The 27901-nt window shown below is 43.1% G+C and overlaps 1 protein-coding gene across 2 annotated transcripts in view; it reads left to right on the top strand.

Moving 5' to 3' along the window:
- Positions 1-27901, top strand: part of CFAP61 (cilia and flagella associated protein 61) — a 258593-nt gene that overhangs the window by 100730 nt on the left and 129962 nt on the right. Inside the window, exons 14-17 of one of the 2 annotated variants that reach the window (XM_082359537.1) lie at positions 4824-4950; positions 9371-9448; positions 11600-11806; positions 14677-14811. In XM_082359537.1, the coding sequence (XP_082215663.1) occupies positions 4824-4950; positions 9371-9448; positions 11600-11806; positions 14677-14811 (547 nt within the window). The remainder of the gene's footprint in view (positions 1-4823; positions 4951-9370; positions 9449-11599; positions 11807-14676; positions 14812-27901) is intronic. The other variant, XM_082359538.1, reaches the window with a different exon arrangement.

The following is a 27901-nucleotide window of genomic DNA, read 5'->3' as shown; positions in this document are numbered from 1 at the left end:
TATTGTTTATCCCTTCAGAAGTTGATGGTCATTTAGGTTCTTTCCATTTTGGGAGCTATTATGGATAATGTTGCTACGAACATTCACGAACAAGGTTTCCTGTGAACATATAGTCCTAATTCTCTTGGGTATTTTCCTAGTACTTTTGTGGTCTTGTTTTTTACATTTATATCTTTAATTCATCTGAACTAGATTTTGGCATAAGGTGGCCATATCAGAATCAAGTTCTTATCTTTCACTTAAAAATTGCTCATACTATTTGTATTATTAAGGTGATAGTAAATTGATCATCTTTGTATCAGTTAATTATAGATGTAGATTGTTCTTGGCAAATATGCTGCTTTGTCCATAGAACGGAAGCATGCATTAAAATGTAAGTACAAATATTCACTACAAGTGAAAGCTAAGTAGGTTAGAGTATTTCACTTTATTAATAGGAGGAGGAGTAGCCCTGCTCTATTTGGTAATAACACCCCAATGACTGGAGAGCATGCATTATATGAACCCTACGTCGTATGCAGGACCCATTACAAAACGAAAATGTGGGACTCCAGCCTAAGGTGGAGAGGTCATCTCCCCCTCGCATGGGCCCACGGCTCCATCCCGTGGCAAACAGGCACCGGCATGCCCTACATACCTGGGCACGGGGTGGGCTAGAGTTCCACACTGAGTTGCCGGCCGAACACAGCATGGCACTGCCTGCCATGGGTGGGGACCCTGGGTGAGGACGGCCACCACCCTGCTCTGATTAGACTCCAGGGGCACACGCCTGACCCCGATCCTCCCCATGCCCGTGTCCAGGACCCCAGTGAGGGTGGAGCGGGATGGCTCAACATGGGGCTCCCCGATGCAACCCAGTTGTCACCCCTGGCAGAGGGTGGCAGCAGTCACAGGGCAGGGATGGGGAGGTGCCAGGGGCAAGGTACAGATGGGGGAGAAACCATCCTGGGTGCTGGTACGAGGTGGGTACCACGTGTGAACCAAGGCTCCAAGCCCCGGACGTGCTCCACTGTCCTACTTGACTTCACGTAAAAACACGAAATCAAAAATAAAATTATTAAGAATTTCGAGACTCATGAAACCCGCCTGGGTTCAGTGTAATTTTTTTAACTTCTTAACACACTTTGAAAACTGGGGGAAGAATTTGACTTTTATGTACAATGTAAACATGACATAAATCGTAGTGCTGCACATTTTAAATTAAATGAGTTTAAAGTGTGCCATCGTGTTGTCTGGTTAATGGGTATAATTAGTGGGTTTTTTAACCTTATTCTTTGTACTTTTTAAATTTTTATTTTAAAATTATTTTTTAATTTTATTTTTTTTTAATTGGAGTATAATTGCTCTACAACGTTGTGTTAGTTTCTACTGTACAATGAAGTGAATCAGCTATGTGTATACCTATATCCCCTCCCTATTGGACCTCCTTCCCACCGCACCATCCCATCCGCACCAGTCCCGCCAGGCCCCAGTTGTCTCAGAACAACCCATCTAGGTTGTCGCAGAGCACCAAGTTGAGCTCCCTGCACTGTACAGCAGGTTCCCACTAGCTGTCTATTTTACACATGGTAGTTTATTTATGTCAAACCTAATCTCCCAATTCGTCCCCCCGACCCCGCGTCCCCCACCGTGTCCACATGTCCGTTCTCTACGTCTACGTCTGTATTCCTGCCCTACAAATAGGTTCATCTGTACCATTTTTCTAGATTCCACATATATGTGTTAATATACAATATTTGTTTTTCTCTTTCTGGCTTACTTCACTCTGTATGACTGTCTCTAGGTCTATCCACATCTCTACAAATCACCCAATTTCTTTCCTTTTTATGGCTGAGTAATACTCCATTGTATATATGTACCACATCTTCTTTATCCATTCATCTATCATTGGACATTTAGGTTGTTTCATGTCCTGGCTATTGTAAATAGTGCTGCAGTGAACATTGGGGTACATGTCTCCTTTTGAATTATGGTTTTCTTAGGGTATATGTCCAGTAGTGGGATTGCTGGGTCATATGGTAGCTCTATTTTTAGATTTTTAAGGAACCTCCATACTGTTCTCCATAGTGGCTGTACCAATTTACATTCCCACCAACAGTGCAAAAGGGTTCCCTTTTCTCCACACCCTCTCCAGCATTTATTGTTTGTAGATTTTTTGATGATGGCCATTCTGACTGGTGTGAGGTGATACCTCATTGTAGTTTTGATTTGCATTTCTCTAATAACTAAGTGATGTTGAGCATCTTTTCATGTGCCTCTTGGCCATCTGTATGTCTTCTTTGGTGAAATGTCTGTTTAGGTCTTCTGCCCATTTATTAATTGGGTTTGTTGATACTGAGCTCCATGAGCTGTTTGTATATTTTGGAGATTAATCCTTTGTTTGTTGCTTCATCTGAAAATATTTTCTCCTATTCTGTCTTTTCGTCTTGTTTATGGTTTCCTTTGCTGTGCAAAGCTTTTAAGTTTAATTAGGTTCCACTTGTTTATTTTTGTTTTTATTTTCATTACTCTAGGAGGTGGGTCAAAAAAGATCTTGCTGTAATTTATGTCAAAGAGTGTTTTTCCTATGTTTTCCTCTAAGAGTTTTATAGTGTCCAGTCTTACATTTAGGTCTTTAATCCATTTGGAGTTTATTTTTATGTATGGTGTTAGGTACTGTTCTAATTTCATTCTTTTACATGTAGCTGTCCAGTTTTCCCAGCACCACTTATTGAAGAGGCTGTCTTTTCTCCATTGTATGTTCTTGCCTCCTTCGTCATAAATTCAGTGACCATATGTGCATGGGTTTATCTCTGGGCTTTCTATCCCATACCATTGATCTATATTTCTGTTTTTGTGCCAGTACCATACTGCCTTGATTACTGTAGCTTTGTATAGTTTAAAGTTGGGAAGCCTGATTCCTCCAGCTCCGTTTTTCTTTCTCAAGACTGCTTTGGCTATTTGGGGTCTTGGTTGTGTTTCCATACAAATTGTAAAATTTTTTGTTCTAATTCTGTGAAGAATACCATTGGTAGTTTGATAGGGATTGCATTGAATCTGTAGATTGCTATGGGTAGTATAGTCACTTTCACAATATTGATTCTTCCAATCCAAGAATATGGCATATTTCTCCATCTGTTTATGTCATCTTAGATCTCTTTCGTCAGTGTTTTATAGTTTTCTGAGTACAAGTCTTTTGCCTCCTTAGGTAGGTTATTCCTAGGTATTTTATTCTTTTTTTTTTTTTTTGCAGTGGTAAATGGGATTGTTTCCTTAATTTCTCTTTCTGATTTTTCATTCTTAGTGTGTAGGAATGGAAGAGATTTCTGTGCATTAACTTTGTATCCCACAACCTTACCAAATTTCGTTGATTAGTTCTAGTAGTTTTATAATGGCATCTTTAGGATTTTCTATGTATAGTATCATGTCATCTGCAAACAGTGACAGTTTTTCTTCTTCTTTTCCGATTTGTATTCCTTTTATTTCTTTTTCTTCTCTGATTTCTGTGGCTAGGACTTCCAAAACTATGTTGAATAAGAGTGGCAAGAGTTGACATCGTTGTCCTGTTCCTGATCTTAGTGGAATTGCTTTCAGTTTTTCACCATTGAGTATGATGTTTGCTGTGGGTTTGTCATATATGGCCTTTATTATGTTGAGGTAGATTCCCTCTATGCCCATTTTCTGGAGAGTTTTTATCATAAGTGGGTGTTGTATTTTGTCAAAAGCTTTTTCCTTGTCTATTTAGATGATCATATGGTTTTATTCCTTAATTTGATAATATGGTGTATTATGTTGATTGATTTGCATATATTGAAGAATCGTTGCGTTCCTGGGATAAATCCTACTTGATCATGGTGTATGATCCTTTTAATGTGTTGTTGGATTCTGTTTGCTAGTATTCTGTTCACGATTTTTGCATCTATATTAATCAGTGATATTGACCTGTAATTTTCTTTTTTTGTGATATCTTTGTCTGGTTTTGGTATCAGGGTGATGGTGGCTTTGTAGAACGAATTTGAGAGTGTTCCTCCCTCTGCAATTTTTGGGAAGAATTTGGGAAGGATAGGTGTTAGCTCTTCTCTAAATGTTTGATAGAATTCGCCTGTGAAGCCATCTGGTCCTGGGCTTTTGTTTGTTGGAACATTTTTAATCACAGTTTCAATTTCATTAGTTGTGATAGGTCGGCTTATATTTTCTAATTCTTCCTGGTTCAGTCTTGGAAAATTGTACCTTTCCAAGAAGTTGTCCATTTCTTCCAGGTTGTCCATTTTATTGGCATATAGTCGTTTGTAGTAGTCTCTTATAATCCTTTGTACTTCTGCGGTGTCAGTTGTGATTGCTCCTTTTTCATTTATAATTTTATTGATTTGAGTCCTCTCCCTTTTTTTCTTGATGAGTGTGGCTAAAGGTTTATCAATTTTGTTTATCTTCTCAAAGAACAAACTTTTAGTTTTATTGATATTTGCTATTGTTTTCTTCATTTCTATTTCACTTATTTCTGCTCTGATCTTTATGATTTCCTTCCTTCTACTGACTTTGGGTTTTCTTTGTTCTTCTTCCTCTTTTTTTAATTTTAATTTTAAAATTATTTTTAAATTTTTAAAAGTTGAAGTATAGTTGATTTACAATGTTTGCACTTTTTTAAATGTGTGTTTTCCAGGTTTTCTAGAATGAAGAATTACTTTTGTAGTTAATCAAACCCCAATGTTATGCAAAAAATATTTTACCAGATATTATTTTATATAAGTGTGATCTGTTACAATTCTGTCTCCATTTGGGTGGAGGAGGGAATACATATTTTAGTACTTTAACCTGAAAAAGAAAATGTGTCTCTCCTTACCCAGGACCATTAAAATAAGATTAGCCACTCTCTCAGATACTCCTGGTGTTGAAAACCTCGTCAGCACCCTCATGCTGAATAAAAGCATATTGGAAGATTTACAGCAATACAACGAGGCTCGCAGGGATCCTGTAAGTACCTGCTATGACCAGACTGGCTTCTTTTCCTCATTTTTTGGGACCATTATGACCCACGTATGTTCAACCCTGATGTTTCCTTGGGCCTAATTGGAGAATCGTGTGGTGGGGAGCGGCGGAGGTGGGGTTGGAAAGTGGGAAGGAGAAGAAAAGAACAAGGAAACTGAGGTTTAAGGAAGTGGGGCTGTTCTTCTCACTAGTGGCCCTATGAGGGCTGATCAGATGCCCTAAATTCTTATCACAGGGCTAGAAAATTTGAACTTGATCTAGACAAATATAGCAAAATTAGATTTCAGTGCTTGGAACAGGCAAATCTGACCAAGGTTAGTGGATCCTTGGGGTGCCTGGTGCCCGTTCCAGCAGCACCCCATTTTGCCCTTCTGGGTGATGGGTCTGTCCATACCCTTGAGGATGCTGGCTGCATCCTCAAGGATTGGATTGGCTCAGAAGATCCTGTATGACCAATGCTGGGTTCTCTTTCTAGTACAGTAACTGTACTGTACTTTTGCCATTGCAGAGGGCAAGCTAGCAGTGGTCCTTACATCATCGCTGCTTTCTTAAGGACCAGGCCAGTTAACTTCACCGGACATGGAACAATTCATGTAGCTAGGGAAATGCTTAATTACTTTTTGATGAATTTTATTAAAAAATTTTTTTCACTGAAGCATAACCAATAAAAATTTGATGGCTTTCACAGTTTGAATACGCCACATAACAAGCACCTGTTTCAGCAAACAGACTGACCCCAGCCCACTGGAAGTCCCTTTCAACCTCTCATTTAGTCACTCTTCCCCCAGTTAGTACCACCTTGACTTCTAAGATCATAGACGCCTGGCTTTTGAGCTTTATTTAAAGGGATCATACAGTGTGTTTTCTGACATCTAGCCTCTTTTGCTCAGCAATGATTGTGAGAGTCATCCACATTGTGCTGTAAAGTATTGATACTTCATTGCATGAATATACCTCAATGTATTTCTTCTTTCCACCTCGGGGGTCATCTGGCGAGTTCCCAGTTATGGGCTCTTTCAGATAAACCTCTCAGTTAATTTTAAACTCATCAAGAGGGAGACAACAAACACTAAACGTGATGAGATGTTTAATATTTATAAAGGCATTGAATTAAAGTAAAACTTCTGTCCAGCACATGTTTTTTTTTTTTGTTTTGGTTTGTCTTGGTCTCTTTGTTTCTGTTTTTTGTTTGTTCCTTCCCTCCTGGCTCGCAGACACAGGGGTCTCCAAGACACACGCAGGGAGTCTATGAGGTAAAAACTATGCTCAAAATAAGAGTAAGAAATTATTTTCCTTTTCCACTGAATTTATATTCAGCAGAAAGGCAATGGTGGGCAAAACCTCGGGGACCTCAATGTGGATCAAGGCAGTGTCACCAAACTTCCCACTGGTCTTCGAGTTTGCTGTGATGCACTCACAGCAACAACAGAAACAGAAAACCCACAATGGGATATCACTGTGCACCAGGAGAATGGCTAAAACAAAGAAGAGTGACACCACTCAGGTCTGGCGAAGGTGCGGGGAAATTGGATCACTCCTGTGTTGCTGGTGGGAATGTGAAATGGTACCCCTGCTCTGGAGAACATTTTGGCTGTTTCTTAAAAAACAAACAAAATGCAACAATCATCTCTGAGCATTTATCACAGAGAAATGAAGACCTGGTCACAAATGTTTATAGCAGCTGGAATCAGCCCAGATGTCCTCCAACAGGGGAATGGGTAGGGTGAGCTGTGGCAACTCCATGCCATGGAATAGTGCGCAGCAGTGCAAAGGGATGCACCGGGTTTTTTTGTTTGTTTGTTTAAGTATAGTTGATTTATAATGTTGTGTTAGTTTCAGGTACAGCAAAGTGATTCAGATAAATATATGTGTATCTAAACAATAAGTCCTTGTTGTTTATATATTTTATATATAGTAAGTAGTGTGTATCTGTTAATCCCAAACTCTTAATTTATCCCTCCCTCCTGTTTCCCCTTTGGTAACCATAAGATTATTTTCTATGTCTGTGAGTCTGTTTCTGTTTTGTAAATAAGTTCATTTGTATCATTTTTTTTAGATTCCACAAATAAGCGATATCATATGGTATTTGTCTTTCTCTGATTTGCTTCACTTAGTATGGTAATCTCTAGGTCCATCCATGTTGCTGCAAATGGCAAAATTTCATTCTTTTTGTGGCTGAGTAATATTCCATTGTATATATGTACCACATCTTCTTTATCCATTCATCTGTTGGTGGACATTTAGATTGCTTCCATGTCATGGCTATTGTCAATAGTGCTGCTATGAACATTGGGGTGAATGTATCTTTTCAAATTAGAGTTTTCTTCTTTTCTGGATATATGCCCAGAAGTGGGATTGCTGGATCATATATATGGTAGTTCTACTTTTAGTTTTTTAGGGACCCTCCGTACTATTCAGGAATGCACTGTTGATTCATACATCAGCTTGGGTGGATGTCCAGAGAATTAGGCTAAATGAAAAAATAAGCCAGTCCCTAGAGGTTACATACTGTATGATTTCACTTATATGACATTTTTGAAATGACAACATTTTAGAACTAGAGAACAGATCGTTTGTTGCCAGGGTTAAGGATGGAAGTGGGGCAGGAGGCAGATGGGTGTGGTATAATAGGTAACCCAAGAGATCCTTGTGTTGGAACTGTTCAGTATCTTGACTGCAGTGGCAGACATATGAACCTACACAGGGGATACAATTGCATAGATCTTAATACACACACACACACACACACACACACGCACGCGCGCGTGAAATGGCATCAATGTGGGCTCCCTGATTGTCATATGATACTAGTGTTTTGCAAAGATTACCATTATGGGATACTGGGCAAAGTGTAGAAGGAATCTCTCTGTATTGTTTTTTACAACTGCTGGTGAATCTGCAACTACCTCCATAGACATTTTAATTAAAATTAAAAAAAAAGGGAGAGCCAGTTTCCCTTGAAGCTGTAAACATTAACTTACTAAGTCTTAGCCCTTGAGTACATGTATTTGCAGTATTCTGTGTAGCAAAATGAGACATGCGCACACCGCTCTTGGCTGCAGACTGAAGTATGTTAGTTGTTTCAAGAAAAACGTTTCTGCAGTTGTTTGAATTGCAGGCTGAAGCAGCACCGTTGTCACAGAACAGCTGGCAGACAAAATATGGTAATTCAGTCCTGGGGAGTTGGCAGACTTTTTCTTAAAAATGAATGAGGTGAGAGTGTCACTCCAAGGAAACAACTGAGAGCATGTGCTCCCCCATGACAAAGTCCATGCTTTCAAGAAAAAATTAGACTTTTAGAAAGTCAGTATCTGCCATCATGAGCTTGACAGCTTCCCAAAACTTAAAAAACCTTTTTCTGATGAGATTGGTGGTGATATTACCAAATGCAATGTTTTGATATTTTGTAATGAAATAGGTCAACATTTGGAAAATCTGCATAAGCTTGGTGAATCAATATTTTCTGGATGGACAGTACATGATGTTACAAAATCATGCATTGGTAAAAGATTCAAAGTGCAAAAGAGACCAATAAATTTTAATGCAGTAGGGTATACAAAGTTCACTGACATGGTTTCAGAGCCACATTGCAAATTATCTTTAAAACACTACTTACTACATGTTGAGTTTTGGTGGCGCATCAGAGGAGAATATCCATAATTATCTGAAAATATTATTTAAATACTTCTCCCTTTTCCAACTACGTATCTTTGTGAAGACAGATTTTTTTTGGCATATATTTCAACCAAAATAACATGTTACAACAGATTGAATACAATACAGAAGTAGGTGTGAGAATCCAGCCGTCTTCCATTAAGCCAGATATTCAAGAGATTTGTAAAAATATGAAACAATGCTACTCTTCTCTCTAAATTTTTTTATCAAACTAAAACATGTGCTTTAATTAATAAATTCAACAAAACTTAATAAAAGAATTCAAAATTTTCTGTTTTAATTTCTAATATAGAAAATAGTGGTAGACATTACATACGTGAACCAAAGCTCTTTAGCATCCTCAGGACGCAGGGGGCCTGGGATGACAGTGTTTGAGAACCACTGATGTCACGCTAAAGAAAACAGATTCCCAGTCAAAGGAATGTGGTTTGAATCAATAGATCCATCCTGTACCAGCTGGAGATCTTGGCAAGGCAGCCTCCCAAGCCTTATTTTCTCGTAAATGAAGTAGAGATATAATGGTAATACTTACCTCAGAGGGTTGGAGTGAGGGTTAAATGCATACAAAGAGGGCATTTAACCTATTACCTGGCCCAGAGGTAAGTGGTGATAGGATGGTGGCTTTATCATTGTCGTTATGTGATCACGGTTGAAACCCTTTATTGACAGCTTACGGAAACACTAATAGCAATATTTTTTAGGGTCTTAAAATATCTGCTTCTCTTGTCAGGATGGAACACCACTGCAGGCATTTGTAGCCGAAGTTGCAGAACAAGTAGTTGGCATTGCAGTGATCAGAGATGAAATGGTAAATTGTGAAGTGGATACTACTTCCCTTGATCGTGCCTTTCCCTCTCGTGAATTAGCACACAATGCCTCTTTTGAAGTTTCATTTTTACTTACTTAGGATGAATGTCTCCTTTTCTGAAGGCTGTAGATCTGCTTGCATCCCACTGGGCAGCCTTTCAAATCTCCATTTTTTTTTCGGTTCAAAATGTTTAAAATATTACAAAGAATACATGAAAATATTCACCATCTAAAAATTCAAATAACCCTCCATCACCAAAAAAAAGTCCCAGCTCCCTCCCCAAAGGATTACCACTATTAAGAGTTAGGGATTTGTCCCTTCCAACATTCTTCCTTGCACTTATTTTCATGCATCGTGTGTGCGTGCGTGCGTGTGTGTGTGTTAAGTGGACATCTAATTTTATTTTGTCCCAGTGCATAGCCAATTATTCCAAAGTATTTATTACTGAGTAGTCCATTCTTTCCCTACTGATTTAAAATGCTGCCTTTATATTATTAAATTTCCATGTGTCTGTGTCTACTTTTGCTCTCTATTCTGTTCCATGGATTTATTTGTTGATATCTGTTGCACTATCACGTGCTTTGGTATCTGGTAGGGAAGTCTTCTCTTATTTATATTTTTTGCCTAAAATTTCTTGATTAAACTTGGGTATTTTCTTTTCCAGATAAACCTTGTAATACTATGAATTTATTTGTGCCTATGTAGATTTTACAGAACAATTTAGGCAGAACTGATAATTATAATATTGAGACTTCCCTTCTGGGAACATGGCTTCTGGAAGATACCCTTTTTCATGTTAAGGAACTTCTCTCCTATTTCTAGTTTACTAAAAGTTTTTGTTACGCATGGGTGTTGAATTTTATTAAATGTGTTTCGGCATTTATTGAGATGTTCGTATGACTTTATTTCTCTAATGTGTTCAAACTGTCCTTGTTCTTAGATTCATTTCTCTTTTGATTCAATATATCTTTAAGAATTCTTGGAGAGTGGGTGGAAGAGGGTAGGGTCTCTGAGTCCACACACATATACAAGTTTTCATCTGTCCTCACACTTGAACACTCATTCAGCTGTGAATAGAATTCTTATGCAAATTATTTCTCATCAGAGTGTTGATGTTTTTACTCTCATCATCTTCCAGTATCCAATGTTACAGATAAAATACAGTCTGATGTAAATAAATGTATGTATGTTTGCTTTCTCTCTTGAGAATTAGTTTTTCCCTTTTATTCCAAAAATTCTTATGAAGTATCTTATGCCTCTTTTGAGCTTGGGAACATCTTTCTTCTATGATTTCATTAATGATTTCTTCCCTTTCATTTTCTCTATTCTCCTTGTCTTAAATTCCTTTTTGGATGGAAGTGACCCTTCACTGTCTCTTACCTTTCTTCTTGTACTTTTTAATCTCTTGTACTTCTTACTCTTCATTCTAAGAGTTGTCCTTGATTTTTATCTTCCAGATTCCTAATTTATTGTTCAGCCACATCTAGTCTATTATCCAGGCCTTCTATTGGAATTTTAATTTCAGAGTTCATGTGTTTAACTTCCAAGTCTCTTCCGTGTTCTCTTATTGTTCCTTTTTTGTAGGAGCTTGTTTGTTATGCTTTATGCGAGATCCTTTTTTGGTATCTCTGAGGACACTGAGTAGAATTTTTTTAAAATTCTCCTCCATTTGCTGGATAACCTCTGTTTCCTCTGGAGTGAGCTGTATGTTTCTCTAACTGGTCTTTTGCATTTGTCAGTTTTCCCCAAAAGTCTCTCCATGTCATGAATGAGAGATTATCAGTGTGGATGGTTGGCATGGGCTCTTTGACGGTTGTGTATATCTGCTTCTCCATTGCATTGCTCTGGCCACTGGGAGGCTGTCCATGAGCAGGGACTCAAGGCTCTCCAAGTTTTTAGCACAGCTGTGAGGAACAAATTCCAAAGCTCTGAGCCACCCTCCAGAAGTAAGCCATCAAAGCAAGTGACTTTCAGGAAACATAAGTTTTAGCTTTTAAAAAATTAACAATGAAAATGAAATAGTAAATAATAGGAAGGAAAAACTCATCTCTCACTATTGTACCTAAAGTCATTTTTAAATGATGTTTCTCAGAAAGTGCATGCCGTTTGTTTAAAACCTTCTTAGATGTCCTTTCTCACCTCTTTTTTTAGGATATAGAGTACATACGATCCCACTACAATATTGAAGACTTCATATACTTTAGTCACCACCAGCGTGAAGAGCATGGCCACCTGTATCACTTTGCCCTGAACCCCATTTTTCAGCACTACACCAAGTTTTTTCTAAAGGAGATCCTCCGTTTAGGATATAAGTCCTGTCTCTACTACCCTGTTTACCCGCGAACCAAGGAAGGCAAGGTAAAAGAATGTCTTAAGTCACTTTTCCAGCAGATCTGTGTCACGGTGTCATTTGTGTCGTGTGCCATATTTTATTTCTTCTTCACTCCATGTATTTTGATTATAACGTGGCTCTGAATTTCAAATGGCCATATTGAGTTTGGTCCTTTTCTTACACTACAGTGAAAACCCAGAAGGCTTTGAATTTCTGAAACCATCACAACCCATATAATTAGTAGAACAAATTGTTGGCTTTTCCATATCTACAAAGCAGACACTGAAAGCTATGGAAAAACACTCTAAGGGATGTGAAAATCAAATTATTTCTCATGTGAATTAGTGAATGCCAAAATGTCCTATGATGTTCTTCCAGCAAAGAGTGTTCTAGTAGTGAACCCATTGAATAAATTAGCTCAATCCTTAATACTGGTGTGCTATCACGGCATTGCAAAACAGCAGTATAACATGCCCATAAAAGTGATGGATAAAAAGTGGAGATACGTGTTACTGATGTAATCTTTATGTAGTAGATACCTCTATGTCCGCATAATACTTGTACTTACATAGAGCAATACTTCTATAGCAAACACGTATCTACTGTGTATACATTATGTATATTGTACACAAATAGCAAGCTCTTGCTTCCTGCTTCTGTGTATCCTGTTTCAGTCTCCTTCATAGCACTTCTCACTCGCTCACATTCTGTCTTGTGCCGTAAAGCTGGAGCTGTTAGTCCTGTTCAGAGCTGCAGGCCTGTTACGTAGAAGAGTCCCACACACTCACATGCGCTCACACGTGCTCACACGCAGTGTCCTGCTTGCTCACAGGCAAGGGCTTCTTGGAGCTGGACCCCCAAGCAGTTCTTTCCTGCAAGATGGTCCCTCTGTCACTGACAGTGTTGATGCAGACTTGAGGGGTGTTGAGAACTGAACCCCCAGGTAGAAATTTCTACCCCCCTAGGTAGAAATTGTCCCATAAGATCCCATTCGTGACCAAAAACTTTCTTAGTCTCTGCCTAGAGTCTGACATTGTCACGTTTCTTCTTCGTTACCATGGTGAGCTAAGTGGGTTTTTTAAATGCTCCGAATTATTAAACTTAAAAACAATCTAAGGTATATGGGTACATACACATAACAGTAATTTTACCAATGTATCTTATTTGACAAATGCCTTTTGGGGAAAAACAGAAGGAATGGAGGAGAAAGAAGAAAAAACATGGAAAAGATAGGTAGCGAATGTAGAATATGCTCTAGTGATGATTTTTTTCCTATCAAAATGCAGCCCTACAGCAATGTGAATGCCCCAGATTTGAACCTGGGACATGGGAAGTTTAACAGTTTTGCCTTCAAATCCCGGTCCTGCACAATTTCTTTGTACTTCACATTTGGCCAAGTGCCAATTTGGTGACCTTTAAGGATGTGATATTACATTCTCAGTTTTTATTCCCAATGTTGCCTGCCTGTGCCCAGTTGGTAGAAAGTCCTTTTGCATGCATCCTAAAAAATGGTGACTTGAACTGAACTCATTGAGTGTTCACGTATTTCCCTCCATGGTGTGGAATTAGGACCATGTTACACGCTATTGTATATATAACATAGAAACACACTTGGAAACAGATTTCCTCTCTGTCTGCACCTCTAGTTGATTTATACACGTACATTTAAATAAGTGCAAGAAGCAATACCAAATAGTACAGGTAAGAATCTCCAAATTCTGCTATAAATCCCCAGTTGACTGCAGTACAAGTGAGCTTTTGGCTGACATGATGAAGACAGTTTTCTCCATACCCTCCTGCGAGAATATGTACTGAGAGCTCTTCCAGGCTTAAAAACACAGCTTTGGCTAGAGATCCCTGGGTTCTGTTTTTCAGTGTGTAAAATCAGGCGGTGAAGTTCAGTAGTGAAGGATTTTAGAAATCCCTTCCAGAAGCTCTTAGAAAGGCCTAGGGGCTATTTTCAGAACCACAAATAAGTCATGTGTAAACCACGTCATTTATTAAACTACAGCTACAGTTCCGTTTTACTTTCTTTGCTTTCCAGGTTAAATTCGGTAAATGTCTCATTAAAAATTTTTGGTTTGACAGTTTAACTCTTGAGGTTTACACAGTTGAAATACCCAAAGCTTAGGGGTTTCACCAAAACCCCTAAGATTTCATAAATGTGAAAGAAATAAAGATCACCATGTTCAGTTTTCTCTGCCAAGTCTAAAAATTGGATAAAATTAATATTTAAAGCATTCGCCTAAAACATGATTTATTGTAGCCCATTTCAGTAAGCATAAATCCAGCTCATAATTTAGTATTAATATAAAGCAGAGTAATCTGACCCAGCCCCCTTCCCCCTCCACTCCCCCACTCCCCGGTTTTATCCTTTTGTTTTAAAACACTTATCTGATCAACAAAGGTCCAGCTGAAGTAGCAGTGACTTTTCACAAACATGAGGATTTTCACATCTGCGCCCTATTGCCCCTCAGATGACATTTTAATCTATGTGCCTTCTTAAAGCAGCTTGTGTGAAACACGCAAGGGTTACCAGGACGCAGATAACACAGCTTAATGGGGTCAAATCGAGCTGATTCATGATCACTACAGAGAAGAATATCCTCCTGGGGAAAATACTTGTGCTGAAAAATCCCATAAACCAAACCACTTGTTTATCTGTCATTCCCACAGAGATAGTAATGCAATTACTCCCGTAATTATCTTCATTAGTGTCAGGCATTATCTACAATTCATTCCTCTGGTCGAAGAGTATGTTTGTTTATTTGCTGGTTTCCCCCCCTCTCCGGTTTGGCCGGGTTGGGAGTTTTGTATTTGTCGAGGCGCGCGCGCCGGCAAATGTGCGCGCGGCTCCCACGCCCTCCCCCCTAAAATTGAGGTCGCTGTCTCCCAGTTCCAGAGCTCCAGCGCCCACTCGCTGACGTCCGCCCTCCACTACTTGGTTCCCGTGCGGCCCCGACGACAGATTGTCTATCCCCTGGAAAAGCTTGGCATCAACGCCCCATCAAAGGAGGTCTCCAAGGACGCGGTGGGTAGCCGGCGGCAGCAGGCGGGGCGCAGTGCCAGCGCGCGCTAGCGGGCGGGCGGGCGGGCGTGGCAGATGGGGCGGCGCTGCCTACGCGGAGCCGGAGCCCAACGGCTGCTCCTTCATCCCGGAGCCCAGGCTCCCTCCCAGCGGCCCCTGCCCTAGGGTGGTGCCTCCGCAGCGAGCCCGGAGCAGAGCGGGCGCCATGTGGTCCCTCGTGACGCGCCCCCGCCCCGCCACCGGGGACGCCGCCGCGGGCTGCTGCGTCTCAGTACCAGTGGCTTGGGGTTCACCTCCCAGCATCTTTCTGGGTTTAGCCCCCTTGCTCCAAAGCAGACTCCTCTTTCCTTCATGCTCTGCGTTCTCGGTTTGAGAACCTAGGTCTGGCTGCGTGAGGACGTTTGGGGCTGAGTCCTGTGCTAGGTTTGTTCACTCCTGGGGGAGTCCGCATGATGAACAGGACCGTCTCAGCTGTCCTGGGTGGCAGGGGCTTTGACCTTAGATTGCACAGCCCTGGGACACTCTTAGTACCAGAACAGGAAAAGGGACCAAACAGAACCTAGATTTCGCTTTCAGTGGAAGTGTGCGTGTAAACAACCATACACAGAGCCGTGTTCAGGAGCTTGGCTGGAAGCGTGACTTTGTCAGGCTGACTTACATGTAAGCTTGTACTGTATGCGCACACTTCCACTTAAATACGGTAGAAAAACACCCCTCAGTGGGCTGACACTTGTTCTTTGTGAGAGAGAAAAGAGGAAAGTGGAAAGTTTAAAAACTCTCCAAACGTTTAGCCAAGGAGCTAAAAATGGTGCTGGAAATGGTGCTCAAATCAACACCCCAGTTTTGCAGGACATGCGTCAACCCACGGTCCCGAGCTCCTGCTTTACATATGGCGGGTGGGTCCACCAAGACCCATCTTAGAGGCAGCTGCTTACTGTGACCCAGGCTGCTCTAAGTCCTATGTATAAAGTCCTAAGTCTTTAAGTTTGTAAAATAAAAAATAAATTTATATTTATTTTCTAAGTTCTAACTTTGTATTTGAGTAGAGACTAAAAACAAATAGCAATTCTTTTGCCCTCCCCAAATCTTCATTATGGAAAATGTGAAGCATGTACAAAAGTAGAGCAAGTTCTACAAAGCAGGGATTCTCCTTCTGTCAATGCTGAGGGACCTCGTCTTCTTCTTTTTTTCATGTACAATCCCTCATAGACTTATAGTTTTGTGAAATGTGAATTCCTAGAAGAAGGAGATTAAAAACAGAGACCAAATTCAGGTCCTATTATTTTATCACTAGGTTTAACAGACACAGAATTACTCTGCCCACTTGCTCTAAAAGCTTCTGAAGGCAGATGGGCACGTGTTTCAGCCCACACGATGGGCTGCACAGAAACAGCTCCAACAGGGTTCAACTCTTGGCCAGTTTTGCGTCTTCTACGGCCCCACCCACTTCTCCTTCCTCCCTTATCATCTTGCAACAGATACATGTCATCACTTCATCCAAGACCACAGGTGTGTCCCTAGGTAGCAGGGCCCCAGCATCACACTCTAGAGAGGAAGGGGCTCCGGGCAAATCTGCAGGACCGTGGGGTCGACCACCAGGGGGTCTGCTGGTGTGTGGAGATCCTGGGATTGGACTCCTTTGGAATGAGAGCCAAGAGAGCGCGTCGGGGTCAGGAAGGGTGGCCTCATCTATATCCGTCACTGAAACACAGCTTATGTGACGTCCTGCTGATCCCAGGAGAAGCGGCCACAGGTACAAAGTACAGAGATGCAGCTTCTGTGTGAGAGGTGCTGCCCTCTTGCAGCCACTGCTGAGATGCCTTTGAGTTGGGATAGACCACGTGGCCAGGCCAAGAGAAGCCCTCACATGTCGGCGGCAGCCCGCGGCCCCAGCACCTTCAGCCGGTCCTCAAGGGGCGTGAGTGGTGTGGCTGGGCGGATGGGGAGCAGCACGGGGCTGCCACCTGCTATCAAGAGCCGTGTTCCTGAACCTCTGGAACTTCCCCATCCTCACCCCACCCCCACCCCTGGGAATCTCCAGAACTGGATGACTTTGAGGTGAGCTGGAGCTCCTGGTGGGAAAAAAGCCAGAGAAAACATTTTGTTTCACTTAAAACAACCCTACCGGGACTTCCCTGGTGGCGCAGCGGTTGGGAGTCCACCTGCCAATGCAGGGGACGCGGGTTCGAGCCCTGGTCCGGGAGGATCCCGCATGCCGCGGAGCAGCTAGGCCCGTGCACCACAACTACTGAGCCTGCGCTCTAGAGCCCCATGAGCCACAACTGCTGAGCCAGCGTGCCACACCTGCTGAGGCCCGTGTGCCCGGAGCCCGTGATCCGCAACGGGAAGGGCGTCCGTAGTGAGAGGCCCGTGCGCTGCACCGAAGAGTGACCCCCGCTCGCCGCAACTGGAGAAGGCCCGCGCACAACAGTGAAGACCCAGCGCGGCCACAAATAAATAGATTTGTAAAAAAATAAATAAATAAATAAAATAAAATAAAATAAAACAATCCTATCATGACTTCCCAGGTTGCTATGAGTTGAAATCATTGCTTACATTTAATAAGCTTTTCCATGGCCGTCTCTCTGTGCTGTGTCCCCACAGAGCCCCAGCTTATTTCAAGACATAGCAGAGGATGGATTTTGTTTAATTAATTAATTGATTGATTGATTAATTTTGGCTGCGCCGGGTCTTAGTTGCGGTACGCAGGATCTTTGTTGTGGCATGCATGTGGGATCTAGTTCCCCGACCACGGGTCAAACCCAGGCCCCCTGGCATTGGGAGCACAGAGTCTTACCCACTGGACCACCAGAGAAGTCCCCAAGGATGGGTTTTTAAATCCCTGCTCCAGGAAGACAACCACTTACCAGATGGGTGGGGCTGGTGCTCAGTATCCGACACTTTGTGCTGTGTTGTTTACTCTGTTGGTGAATTCTGACTTTTTAAGAAGTACTTTACTGCTGCTTGTTATACTTATTCTTGAGAAGGGTTTAGTAAAGATTCAGATTTAGTAAACAAGGTTTAGTGAAAGTGTTAGAAATCTTAAAGTTGGACCAGAGGATTATCGAGAGCATAATCCACATGGGATGAGCCTAGATGTTCAAACGTTAAAATACTATATTACACTATTTTAAATTTTAAAAAACATTGTAGGCGGATTTAATGTTTTAGGCTGATTATCTGAGTCAAGGTGAGCCAGATGGAAAATTTTCAGGAGGACTTTCTACAGTGTCCTTAGCACATTGATTTCTTAGCAGAGCAAATAGTATTGCAGCCATTGAAGTTGAGCGATTGTCTTACTAAATGAATCCCTCTTTGTCCCTTTAAGTTTTACACTCCCCTCTGCCCGGAGCTACGAGCAACCCTCAGCACCCTCACGTGTCCGCACACTGCTCTCGCTGGGCACTGACCTTTCATACTTTTTATCCCATCTCAGACTGACCATCCGTTCCCTGGCTTTCACCTAGGAAGCCAGTCTTCAAGGGAACAGATCACTTCAGGCATGAGTAATGGGATAGAAAGCGTTTCATCTCGGTGGGTTGCCAGTTTGACTCTGGCACAAGGCAGCAGAGATTGAAATTCATCTCTGGGTGGCAGGGTAGTGTGCTCCCCCCACCCCAAGGTCAGGAAGCTGCTGCCTGGTTTAGATAAGTCGGTGTCCCTGCCGCCGAACTGTCCCTGTCATTCGTATCAATTGACAGTGTGCCCCGTGTCAGGTCACAAGAAAGGACCTGGAAAACATGTGAACGGTCTTCATCACACATCACAGAGGTAGGCCCGGAAGATTCATCATGTCGCCACAGTCAACCAGCAGAGATACGTGGATAAGAGAAGGCTTTTTCCTAACCGTAATCCACGTGGCATGGACCGAGAAGATTCGTTTCTTAGCTTGAATGGGCTGTCTTGGCCTGTGCATTTGCGTTCTGAGAATTATTCTGATGGGAATTTTTAATGAAATGAATCAGTGTGGCCCACGTGCATGAGAACTATGATCAGGGAAGTACTCAGAATTTGGCTGAGTGAACTGATGGCCATATTAATTAAAGACTGTGGACCAATTTGACCCACACTTAACTTTCGGGTGGTTCTTTGGGCAAGCTGGCTTGCTGTCCTTCCTGCCTCCCCGTAGGGATTCAAAGATGACCGTGACAGGGGCCCTGTCCTCGGGGAGGGTACAGCCCAGTGTCAGTATTAACGTGGGGCTGCTCAGGGCTGGTTAAACCAGGGATGGGAGAGGGCTGCATGGGTCCCCGAGAGTGAGAGCCAGACTCGGGAGGAACAGCCCTGCCGGGGTCAGACCTGTTCTGCGGAATCCGTTGGGAGGGAATGAGTCTGGTCGGAGGCATGGTTTCCTTTCCACGACTGGGGTTTTAAATGACTCTTACTTGTCATATTAAATACCAGAAAATCTGCTTTGAACTTAAAAAGCTCCTACCTTTGCTTCAGTATTAAGAGATGCTCCCCATCATCCACTTCAATCACTTTGGTTCTCTGTGTTGATTTCTAGTGTTCATAGAATTACCGTGTCAACTCACCTCTCCATTTTTTTTTTTTTTCAAAATTTTTTTGGACCAGATCAATCCATCATCTTTCAGATGACAGAATCATCTCAGGAATCAGACTTTCAGAGTGATCAACGCCTGTTATTTTTTTTGTGGTTGTTTATCGGTGACGGTCTGTTTAAATCTCAACTAATGAATTATTTGAAGCCTCCGTTTTCCCTTTGTCCTTCTACAAAAGAAAAATGACGGTTTGTTTAACCCCCCCTTCTCGGAGCTAAGTGCTGGCCCGATTTTTCCTAGTGTGTGATCTCTCAGGAAGATGTCACGCTCTGGCATTCGGTTACCCTTTGAATCGCCCCTTTCATCTGGGCTGTTCTTCCCCAGTTCAGCTATAATTACCATCTGATGGACTGTTGCTGGATACTGTTTCACTTGTACATCTGCTGCCCTAGGAAATTGCATTATTCTCCCAGCACCTGCTAGATTTTCCCCAGCTTAATTGTTTCTCCAACTCCTTCCTTAAACTTGGAAACTTTCACTGCCCGCGTTAGACTTTCCTTGGTTGTACTTGTGTGTGTGTGTGTGTGTGTGTGTGTGTGTGTTTAAATTAGCCCTTTAGAATCTCCTTGGTAGAAGTTTCTAAAAATGCAAGCCCATATTTTTCAACATCATATATGCACTGAACATTATTAATGTGACCATGGTGATGATATTTTCCTGAAATGAAATTAACCCACTTTAAATCACCGCCATGAGTCCAGTTTGCTTTTTCAAGCCACTTCCCCGCCATTTCCTACAGTTACCCTACCTATGGGAAATGCATTTCCTCCTATTTATGATGAACCCTTTTCTCTGACATTCTTAGAATAATTTACATAAATTCCTTTGTGAGCTTTTTTTTTTCAAACAAAGAATACAAGTTGTATGGTCATTTCTTTCCAATTCTTTGAATACTATCTAGTTTAGTATTGTACATAGTGTATATGTGTACATCAAAATGACTTATGAATCAGTGATTTATTCTCCTTGTTATCAAATTCCTCCCTCTTAGAAAGGTTACAGAGTAATAAACAACAACTACTGCTACTCTTACTAACATGCTGTCGCTAAAGACTTCCCATTAAACGAGTTATCTTGTTTAATCCTCATATCAACACTTGTAAATAGTTACTGCTACTGTCGTCTTCAATGTACATAAAGAAAACAGGCTTGCAGGAGGGAGAGTAAGTGACTTGTCCAAAGGCGAATTGTTGACAGAGCTTCAAACCCAGGCAGTTGGATGCCAAAACTCATACCATTATATATGCTCTCTTATCTAAAAAGTTGAAGCAGTGATATCATGGCTTATTGTAGGAAAACCAAACCACAGAAAAGGAAGATGGCTTGACAGAGACCTTTTGGAATCTCCCAGATCTTTGGCACCAGCTACATAATCAAAAGGTGACCCACAGATAATTGGCTTTCCTCCCGAACAGCTGGATTTTCCTCCTGGCTGAGCCACCCAGCCTTGGGTTTGTTCCTGTGCCAGCCTGACCCTGGCTGGGCTGGGAGCAGACACAGGGGTCCAGGATAGAGCCCTGGGGTCAGTTTTTGGACAGCAGCTGATCCGGGCTATCTCCATGTCTCTCTTTGTTGTGTCAGCTCGTTGTTATAAACCTTTCGAAATTATAGTGGCAGCTGCTGGGAAAGGTGGAAAAAAATAATAACCCTGTATGTGGGTCACATTATCTGTTTTTCAAGATTCACTTCCATGCTATGTGTGGTTTCATGGTGTTGTTAGAAAACCCTCGAGTAAATGCCCAGGATGAGCGACTGAAGGTATACTCAGGAGGTGAGGGGTGGATGGGGGTGCGCTGGTGGCGTGATGGACCCGCCTGGACACTGTTTAGAAATTGAGTTGCGGTAGAGTAGCAAAAGGAGGTCTCTAGGGTCTGATAAGAAATTGTGAAAAGTAAAGTTACTTCTTAACATCTCAGTATTATCAAAAATCAATACTATATCTTATCATCGTTTTCTAGGACAGATATTATAGGAGAGTTGATCTCTTTCTCTCTCCCCCCCCCCACCCGCCATCTTCCTCCATCTTCCCTCCCCCCCCTTAACAGCTTTATTGACATATAAATCACCTACCATACAATTCACCCATTTAAATTGAACAATTTATTGGTTCTTAGCATATTCACAGAGTTGGGCAACAATCACCGTCTAATTTTAGAACATTTTTGTCACCCCTCCCCAAAAGAATCCCATTAGTAGTCACTCCCTATCCCCCCACCCCGAGCCCTAGGCAACTACTATTTTACTTTCTGTTTCTATGAATCTGCCTTTTCTGGGCATTTCATATAACTGAACTATACAGTACATGGTATTTGTGACTGTCTTTTTTCATTGAGCATCTTTTCAAGGTTCGAGCAATTTGCAGTACATATCAGTATTTGATTCCTTTGTTTTTGGCCGTGCTGCACGGCATGGGGGATCTTAGTTCCCCGACCAGAGATCGAGCGCATGGAAGCACAGAGTCTTAACCACCGGACCACCGCCAGGGAAGTTCCCATTGATTCCTTTTTATTGCTGAATAATACTCTGTTGTGTGTACATACACCATTTTACTTGTCCATTCATCAGTTGATGGACATTTGAGTTGTTTCTACTGTTTGGCGACTATGAATAATGTTGCTATGAACATTTGTGCACAAGTTTCTATGTGGATGTATGTTTTCTTTTCTCTTGGGTATTATACCTAGGAGTAGAATTGCTTGGTCGTATGGTAACTCTAGGTTTAATATTTTGAGGAACTTCCAAACCATTTTCCCAAGTGATGGCACCATTTTGTACTCTCATTCTTAGATCAGGCTCAGCATCTCTACTAGTAAGTGGTGAGGTGCTGGCCAACGCAAGGCCATGCATGAGCCGTGAACCTGACTGTTCCTTCAGTTTCAGGAGTGGAGCTTTCTCACCGCTTTGGGAGAGCACCATGCACATATTTGGCAGTACACCACCAATCTAAGCTTCAGTTCTTTGGAAAGCGGAGATTTTTTCTAAAATAAAATCTCTCCTGCACTTATCTTCCCTGCCTCACCCTCTCTGGCCCATCAGCCTCCCAGGGGCCTGCACGAACGTTTCGGAGAGCTCCTGCGGCACAGGGAATACCCATCCAGACCCCAGGAGTGATGTGGAGGACTTTCTGTTTTTCACACCAGCATGTCCATCACTTCAGCCCACCTTTAATAATGTGATTGCTTTTAAAACAGCTACCAACAGAAAAAATAAAAAAATTCTGAGGCTTTCTTAGATGCTGATGGGGTTCTCGCCACAACCCAGTAGGGGGAAAAATGCATTCTGTTCCCTGCAGAGCCAGGGTAATGAAGGCCGCGGAGGTCCAGAAGGGCCTCGGGATGCACCAGCTGCCGGCTGCAGAGCTCTGGACGCCACGGCCCAGCAAGGCTCCCGGGTGGACCCGGGCTACCAGGCAGGAGCTGGCCTTCGCAGCTAAGTGGCTTCTTCAGAATCCGCCTTCAGGGAGGAAAAGCACGCCCGCCAACAGGAAGCTTTGCTTTGTGTATTTTAAAGGAGCTGGGGATATAAAATGACAAAGGGGACAATTAGAGCTGCAGATGCCCACTAGGGAAGTTACATCTTTCCCTTTGATTAAAATAATATATGTGGTTACAAAAGCAGTGCATATTGATGGTAGAAATTTTAGGGGAAAAAAAAAGTAAAGAGAAAATGGATGAAACCTGCAATCTGCTGTAGATTACCTTTCTTAATATTTTGGTGTTTTTACTTCTAGATTATTTTCTGTGAAAAAAAATACATGCAATTAAATACGGGGTCATACACACATAGTGTTTTGAAACAAGCATTTTCACTTCCGATGGTGTGAACATCTTGCGTGTCACTGTGTATTCTAGAGCGTCGTTTGGGTGGCCTCCTTGTCCTCTGTGCCAGGCTCTGTGTTATGTGCCCACTTGGATTATCTTGCCACATTCTCAGAGAAGTTTATGTGTTATTTTCTCCATTTTGCAGTGGGGGAAACTGAGGTTAGGAGAGGTTTGGTTATGTAACTGAACATTAATCCAGCAGGACTTGTGGGAATAATCATGAGGCCCCTTGATCTCTGTCTCCCGTCAGTCACCCTGAGAATACGTCCCCCGTGGCCGGGTTTCCCATGCACCCGGACAGAGAGTGGGCAAGTCCTGTAACTTTTCTGGTCAGTTTTAGGTAGTTACAGTGGGTCACTCCAAATCACAAAACATGGTCTTAATTCCGTAAAACGTCCAGTTTTATTTTGTGTAATAATCAAAACTCAAACTCAGTTGTCATCTAAAGATTAGAGTCTGTCCTCCCCATATCCCCACTGAAGCCTGTAGCTGGGGAAGGAGGGCGGGGCCTCCTTGCTCTTTCTAACTCACTATGCTCTCTGCTTAGCATCTACTTAGCTTATTATTATTTAGCTTTTGGAAAGAAAGCCTGTTGGTTTCTTGTTCTTGTTTAGCTATATTGCCGGTCCTTCTGGAATTGGGACCAGGGCGGGGAAGGACAGTTGGGAAAGCAGGCATGTGTCAGAGGGTGGCTCCTGCCCCATGGGCTGGGCGGCTCTTCTCATGCACGTGCTTGGAGCTTCTTTAGAGATTCCTGTGCCTCAACCTCCCACCTGCATCCCGTAATGCAGGCAATGCACCCTCCAACTCTGCGGCCGGAGTCTGATTTGCCCCTGCAGGCGGCCCTACGGGAAGGACCTCCGATAAAAGCCCAGGCTGTCTGGTCAGCAGATGCGCCCAGCACGGCCACCTTCCCTCCGGCCTCCCAGCAGCTGGCCGGCTCATCAGTTTCGTCAATATGGGTGGGAACCACATGCCACTGTGCTGTGTCCACTAATTGTGGGAACTCACTCCAGGGTCTCTGAGGCTCCCAAACCCTCATCTTGTGACTTGAAGGACGAGACACCCCCCCCACCCCTCCTCCTAGGGGTGGAGTGGCATGCGACCCACAGCACATCAACAGTTCTCATAGAGGAAATTTCCAGAAAAATCCTCTTCTCTCCATTCTTCCAACGCTTTTGTATCTTCATTGTGAATGAGGGGTTTAAAAGTCACTTAACCAGTGTTTGCCCACCTGCTTTCCCATTTTCACGAGAGCAGCTCCTGTGGAATGCAGCATCCTTTGTCTTCCTGCTTCACATGTCCTTGGTGACATCAGCTTCCCCAGGCCGAGCAGCTGCTGGGCTGAGGCGCGGGGACACAGTGTAGGGATGCCAGATCCTGAGAGCCACCACTGCTGCTTGTAGCCAGTTCCCTAATGTTTTTGACAAACTTTTATCATTATAAACAATGCCACCATGTCCATCCTTATTTTTTTTGAGCACATTCATCATGAGTTCATTTCAGTAAATTCCTAGAAACAGTTCTGCTAGGTCAAAGGTAAAGCTACTATCTCTTTAATCAAAAGGGATAACGTTGTAGAATTTGAAAATGAAAGCTTGTGATTCCCAACTTTGAAAGATGATTTCTCCTTGCAGTGTGTTTACGTTATCTAAGTAAACCGCCAGCATGAGGAACCCTCTCTTTTATTGTGAGATGTAGATTTTTTTTAATTCATTTTTTTTTCTTTTCCATTATGGTTTGTCCCAGGATATTGAATATAGTTCCCTGTGCTATACAATAGGACCTTGTTATTTATCTGTTCTATATGAAATACTTTGCATCTGCCAATCCCAAACTCCCAATCCATCCCTTCCCCACCCCCTCCCTCTTGGCAACCACAAGTCTATTCTCTATGTCTGTGAGTCTGTTTCTGTGTCTTAGATAAGTTCAGTTGTGTCATATTTTAGATTCCATATATAACTGATATCATATGGTATTTGTCTTTCTCTTTCTGAGTTACTTCACTTAGTATGATAATCTCTAGGTCCATCCATGTTGCTGCAAATGGCATTATTCCATTCTTTTTTATGGCTGAGTAGTATTCCATTGTATATACATATACTACAGTGAGATGTAGATTTTTAAGCAGATAATCAGGTGTGCAAATGGCCAACAGCCTTTCATTTCCCCGTTTTCCTTTAACTCAGCTGAATCTCTGCTTGGAGCCTCCATTCCACGTGATGGGAGGACAAGGAATCTCCACTGATTCCAGGCACATTTAGCCATTTACCATTTACATGGAGTCCATTCAGGAGTGTTCCCTCCTCACAGGCATTCGCTCATTTTCAGAGCTTCAACCTGTCTTCAGCCGTCCCTCATTTTGGTATCCAGGCTCCCAGCCGGCCCTCAGGGCTCGCAGTGGGGTCCCCTCTTCGGGTCAGGACTCAGGTTCTGGAGCATGCACGCCCTCTCTCTCCCTCCCTCCCTCCCTCCCTCCCGCACCATCCGGGCTTCGGAAAGCTCCTGGCCGGCCTCATCCTCTCTTGCCCTGACTCCACCCTTAACCAGCTCCACCTTCTCAGGAGAGGCAGCCGGGCGTCCCGATGAGGCACAGGCCTCTCTACCCTCCGTGTTCTCCAGAACCCCCTTGGGGATCCTGCCTTCTCCTTCTGCTTTGCGGCCTTAACTGAGGGAAGGAGAAGTTGGGCTGCATTTACCTCTCTCTCTCTCCCTCCGACTGGCCTCCTCATCTGGTCTTGGGACCACAGACTCTGCCATCACCACGTGTTCTTCTGAAATCTGTTGTTTGAAGCATCAACTCTGATTTTTTGGGACTCAAAAGTCAGGCTCTCATGAGGCCGAAAAGCCTCTCAACCTGCTCTCTGCGTCGAAATGAAGAAGCGCGTGTGTACGACGGCTGGCGTCTCCTGGCTGCTGCTTGAGGGTCAGGAGGGGCTGGGGACTTGGCAGCAATGAATTGCATCTGTTAATATAAAACAGTAGCTGACTATGATGATGACAGTGATGTACACAGGGACGGCAGACGCAGCAGGCTGCTGGCGGGGCCGGCCCACTCCCTCTAGCCCCTGGAGCAGTTACACAAGCATAGCCCCTTCGTTCCGACGTGATTTTATGTCAATAGATGCCTGTACTAGAAAGGGCATAAGTCTAACTTTTAGGTCTTTTTGTGAAAGTTTTTAGATGGTACATCTTGTTAATAAATTCTAGTGGAAACAATGTAGGATATGCTTTCTTGAAAGATGTGAAAGACTAGGAAAAACACCAAACAGACCAAGAGCCTAGGGAGGTTTTACGTTCAAATTGAGCACAGGTGCATTAAAAGTCTTCCACATTTTAGTAATTTTCATAAAGCTGTCTGAGTTTATTTATCATTATTTACACAGTCACTGAATCTGAAGGGAAAATGGCATTTGTGTTCATCGGAGGCAAAGGATTAAATGAGCCTTGGAAACTGAAGTGCCGGGTATCTGGGGCCGTGGCCTTTCTGCCCATTCTGGCCGCATGGCTGGGGAGCTGCTGTGCCCTCCCTGACGATGTGCCCTCCCCAGTGCTCTGCCCACCCCCACGGTGCGCCCTCCGCCATCGTGTGCCCTCCCCCATCGTGTGCCCTCCCCCGTGGTGTGTTCTCCCCCATCGTGTGCCCTCCCCCATCGTGTGCCCTCCCCCATGTGCCCTCCCCTGTCAGAGAAGCAGCTTGAAGGCCTCAGACCTCAGGCTGCTGCTCTTGTCTGGGGCTGAACCTCTTTCAGGAAGAATAAAAACCTTTACCCCGTATGTTGCCTCAAGACCATTAAGCTTAGTCAAGATTACTGATGTCATGATCTCCATAGTAACCAACTTAATAAGCAAGAAGAAAACAAAAAGCATGACTTAAAAACGGGGGAGAAAAAAAGAGAATAAATAAGGTGTGGAAGAAGCGTGGGAGCCAGAAAGGATTTTATGGCTGCTTCTTCGCGATATCAAACATGTTTCAGCCACCGTGCAGCCGGCTCCCGCCCTCCAGGGCTGGGGACCTGTGGTGATAACCGAGAATTACACACTATACCCTGGCTCCTGCCTTGGCGATCTTCAATCATGTCCTAGCTTTTGTTTGTTTTGTTTTTTTAAAAATATAATTCAATTGCATTGAAATGATCACCACGGTAGTTGTTATAATCGAGGGTTTTATGGTAGTTTATGTATTTAACCAAAAGGAGCCGTGCTTCCAGGGAATCAGGCTCAGGCAGCACTTTCTGGTCACCATAGTGAAGCTCTGCTGGCCAAAAGCACCCTGATTTCACCTCAGTATGGTGCCTCCGTGAAACCAGAGGTGATTGCTGATTTTAAAAAGTGAGCCGGGTATTATTATCTTTCACAAGTTACAGTTTGTGAGCAGGTCACAGAGATGGTCCCACGGAATTATGTACAATTGACAACTATTTTAATTTGTTACTAGACGGCCTCCCTCCCCACCCCCTGGGTCTTGGGTCACTCTGGGTTGGTAGGACCGAGGCTACAGACAGACACACAGACAGACAGATACATATGCCGGTGATCTGATTCACCCCAAAGAGGGGAGCAAGTGCCAGAGGCGGAAGGAGTTTGGATGGCTGGGCTCACTTCTGCCCCCGCCCTTGGCTCTCCCTCCCCTTTGACTTCTCAGGTGGAGGCGCCTGACTTACCCCTTGTGGGGTTGTCCCCGCCATCTCCCCTCTCGCTGTGTCCTGC

Source organism: Balaenoptera borealis, assembly GCF_965194805.1.
Source record: "Balaenoptera borealis genome assembly, chromosome: 16".
Taxonomy (NCBI): Eukaryota; Metazoa; Chordata; class Mammalia; order Artiodactyla; family Balaenopteridae; genus Balaenoptera; species Balaenoptera borealis.
The sequence above is the reverse complement of the archived record's forward strand: the minus strand, read 5'-3'. Positions and strand labels throughout refer to the sequence as shown.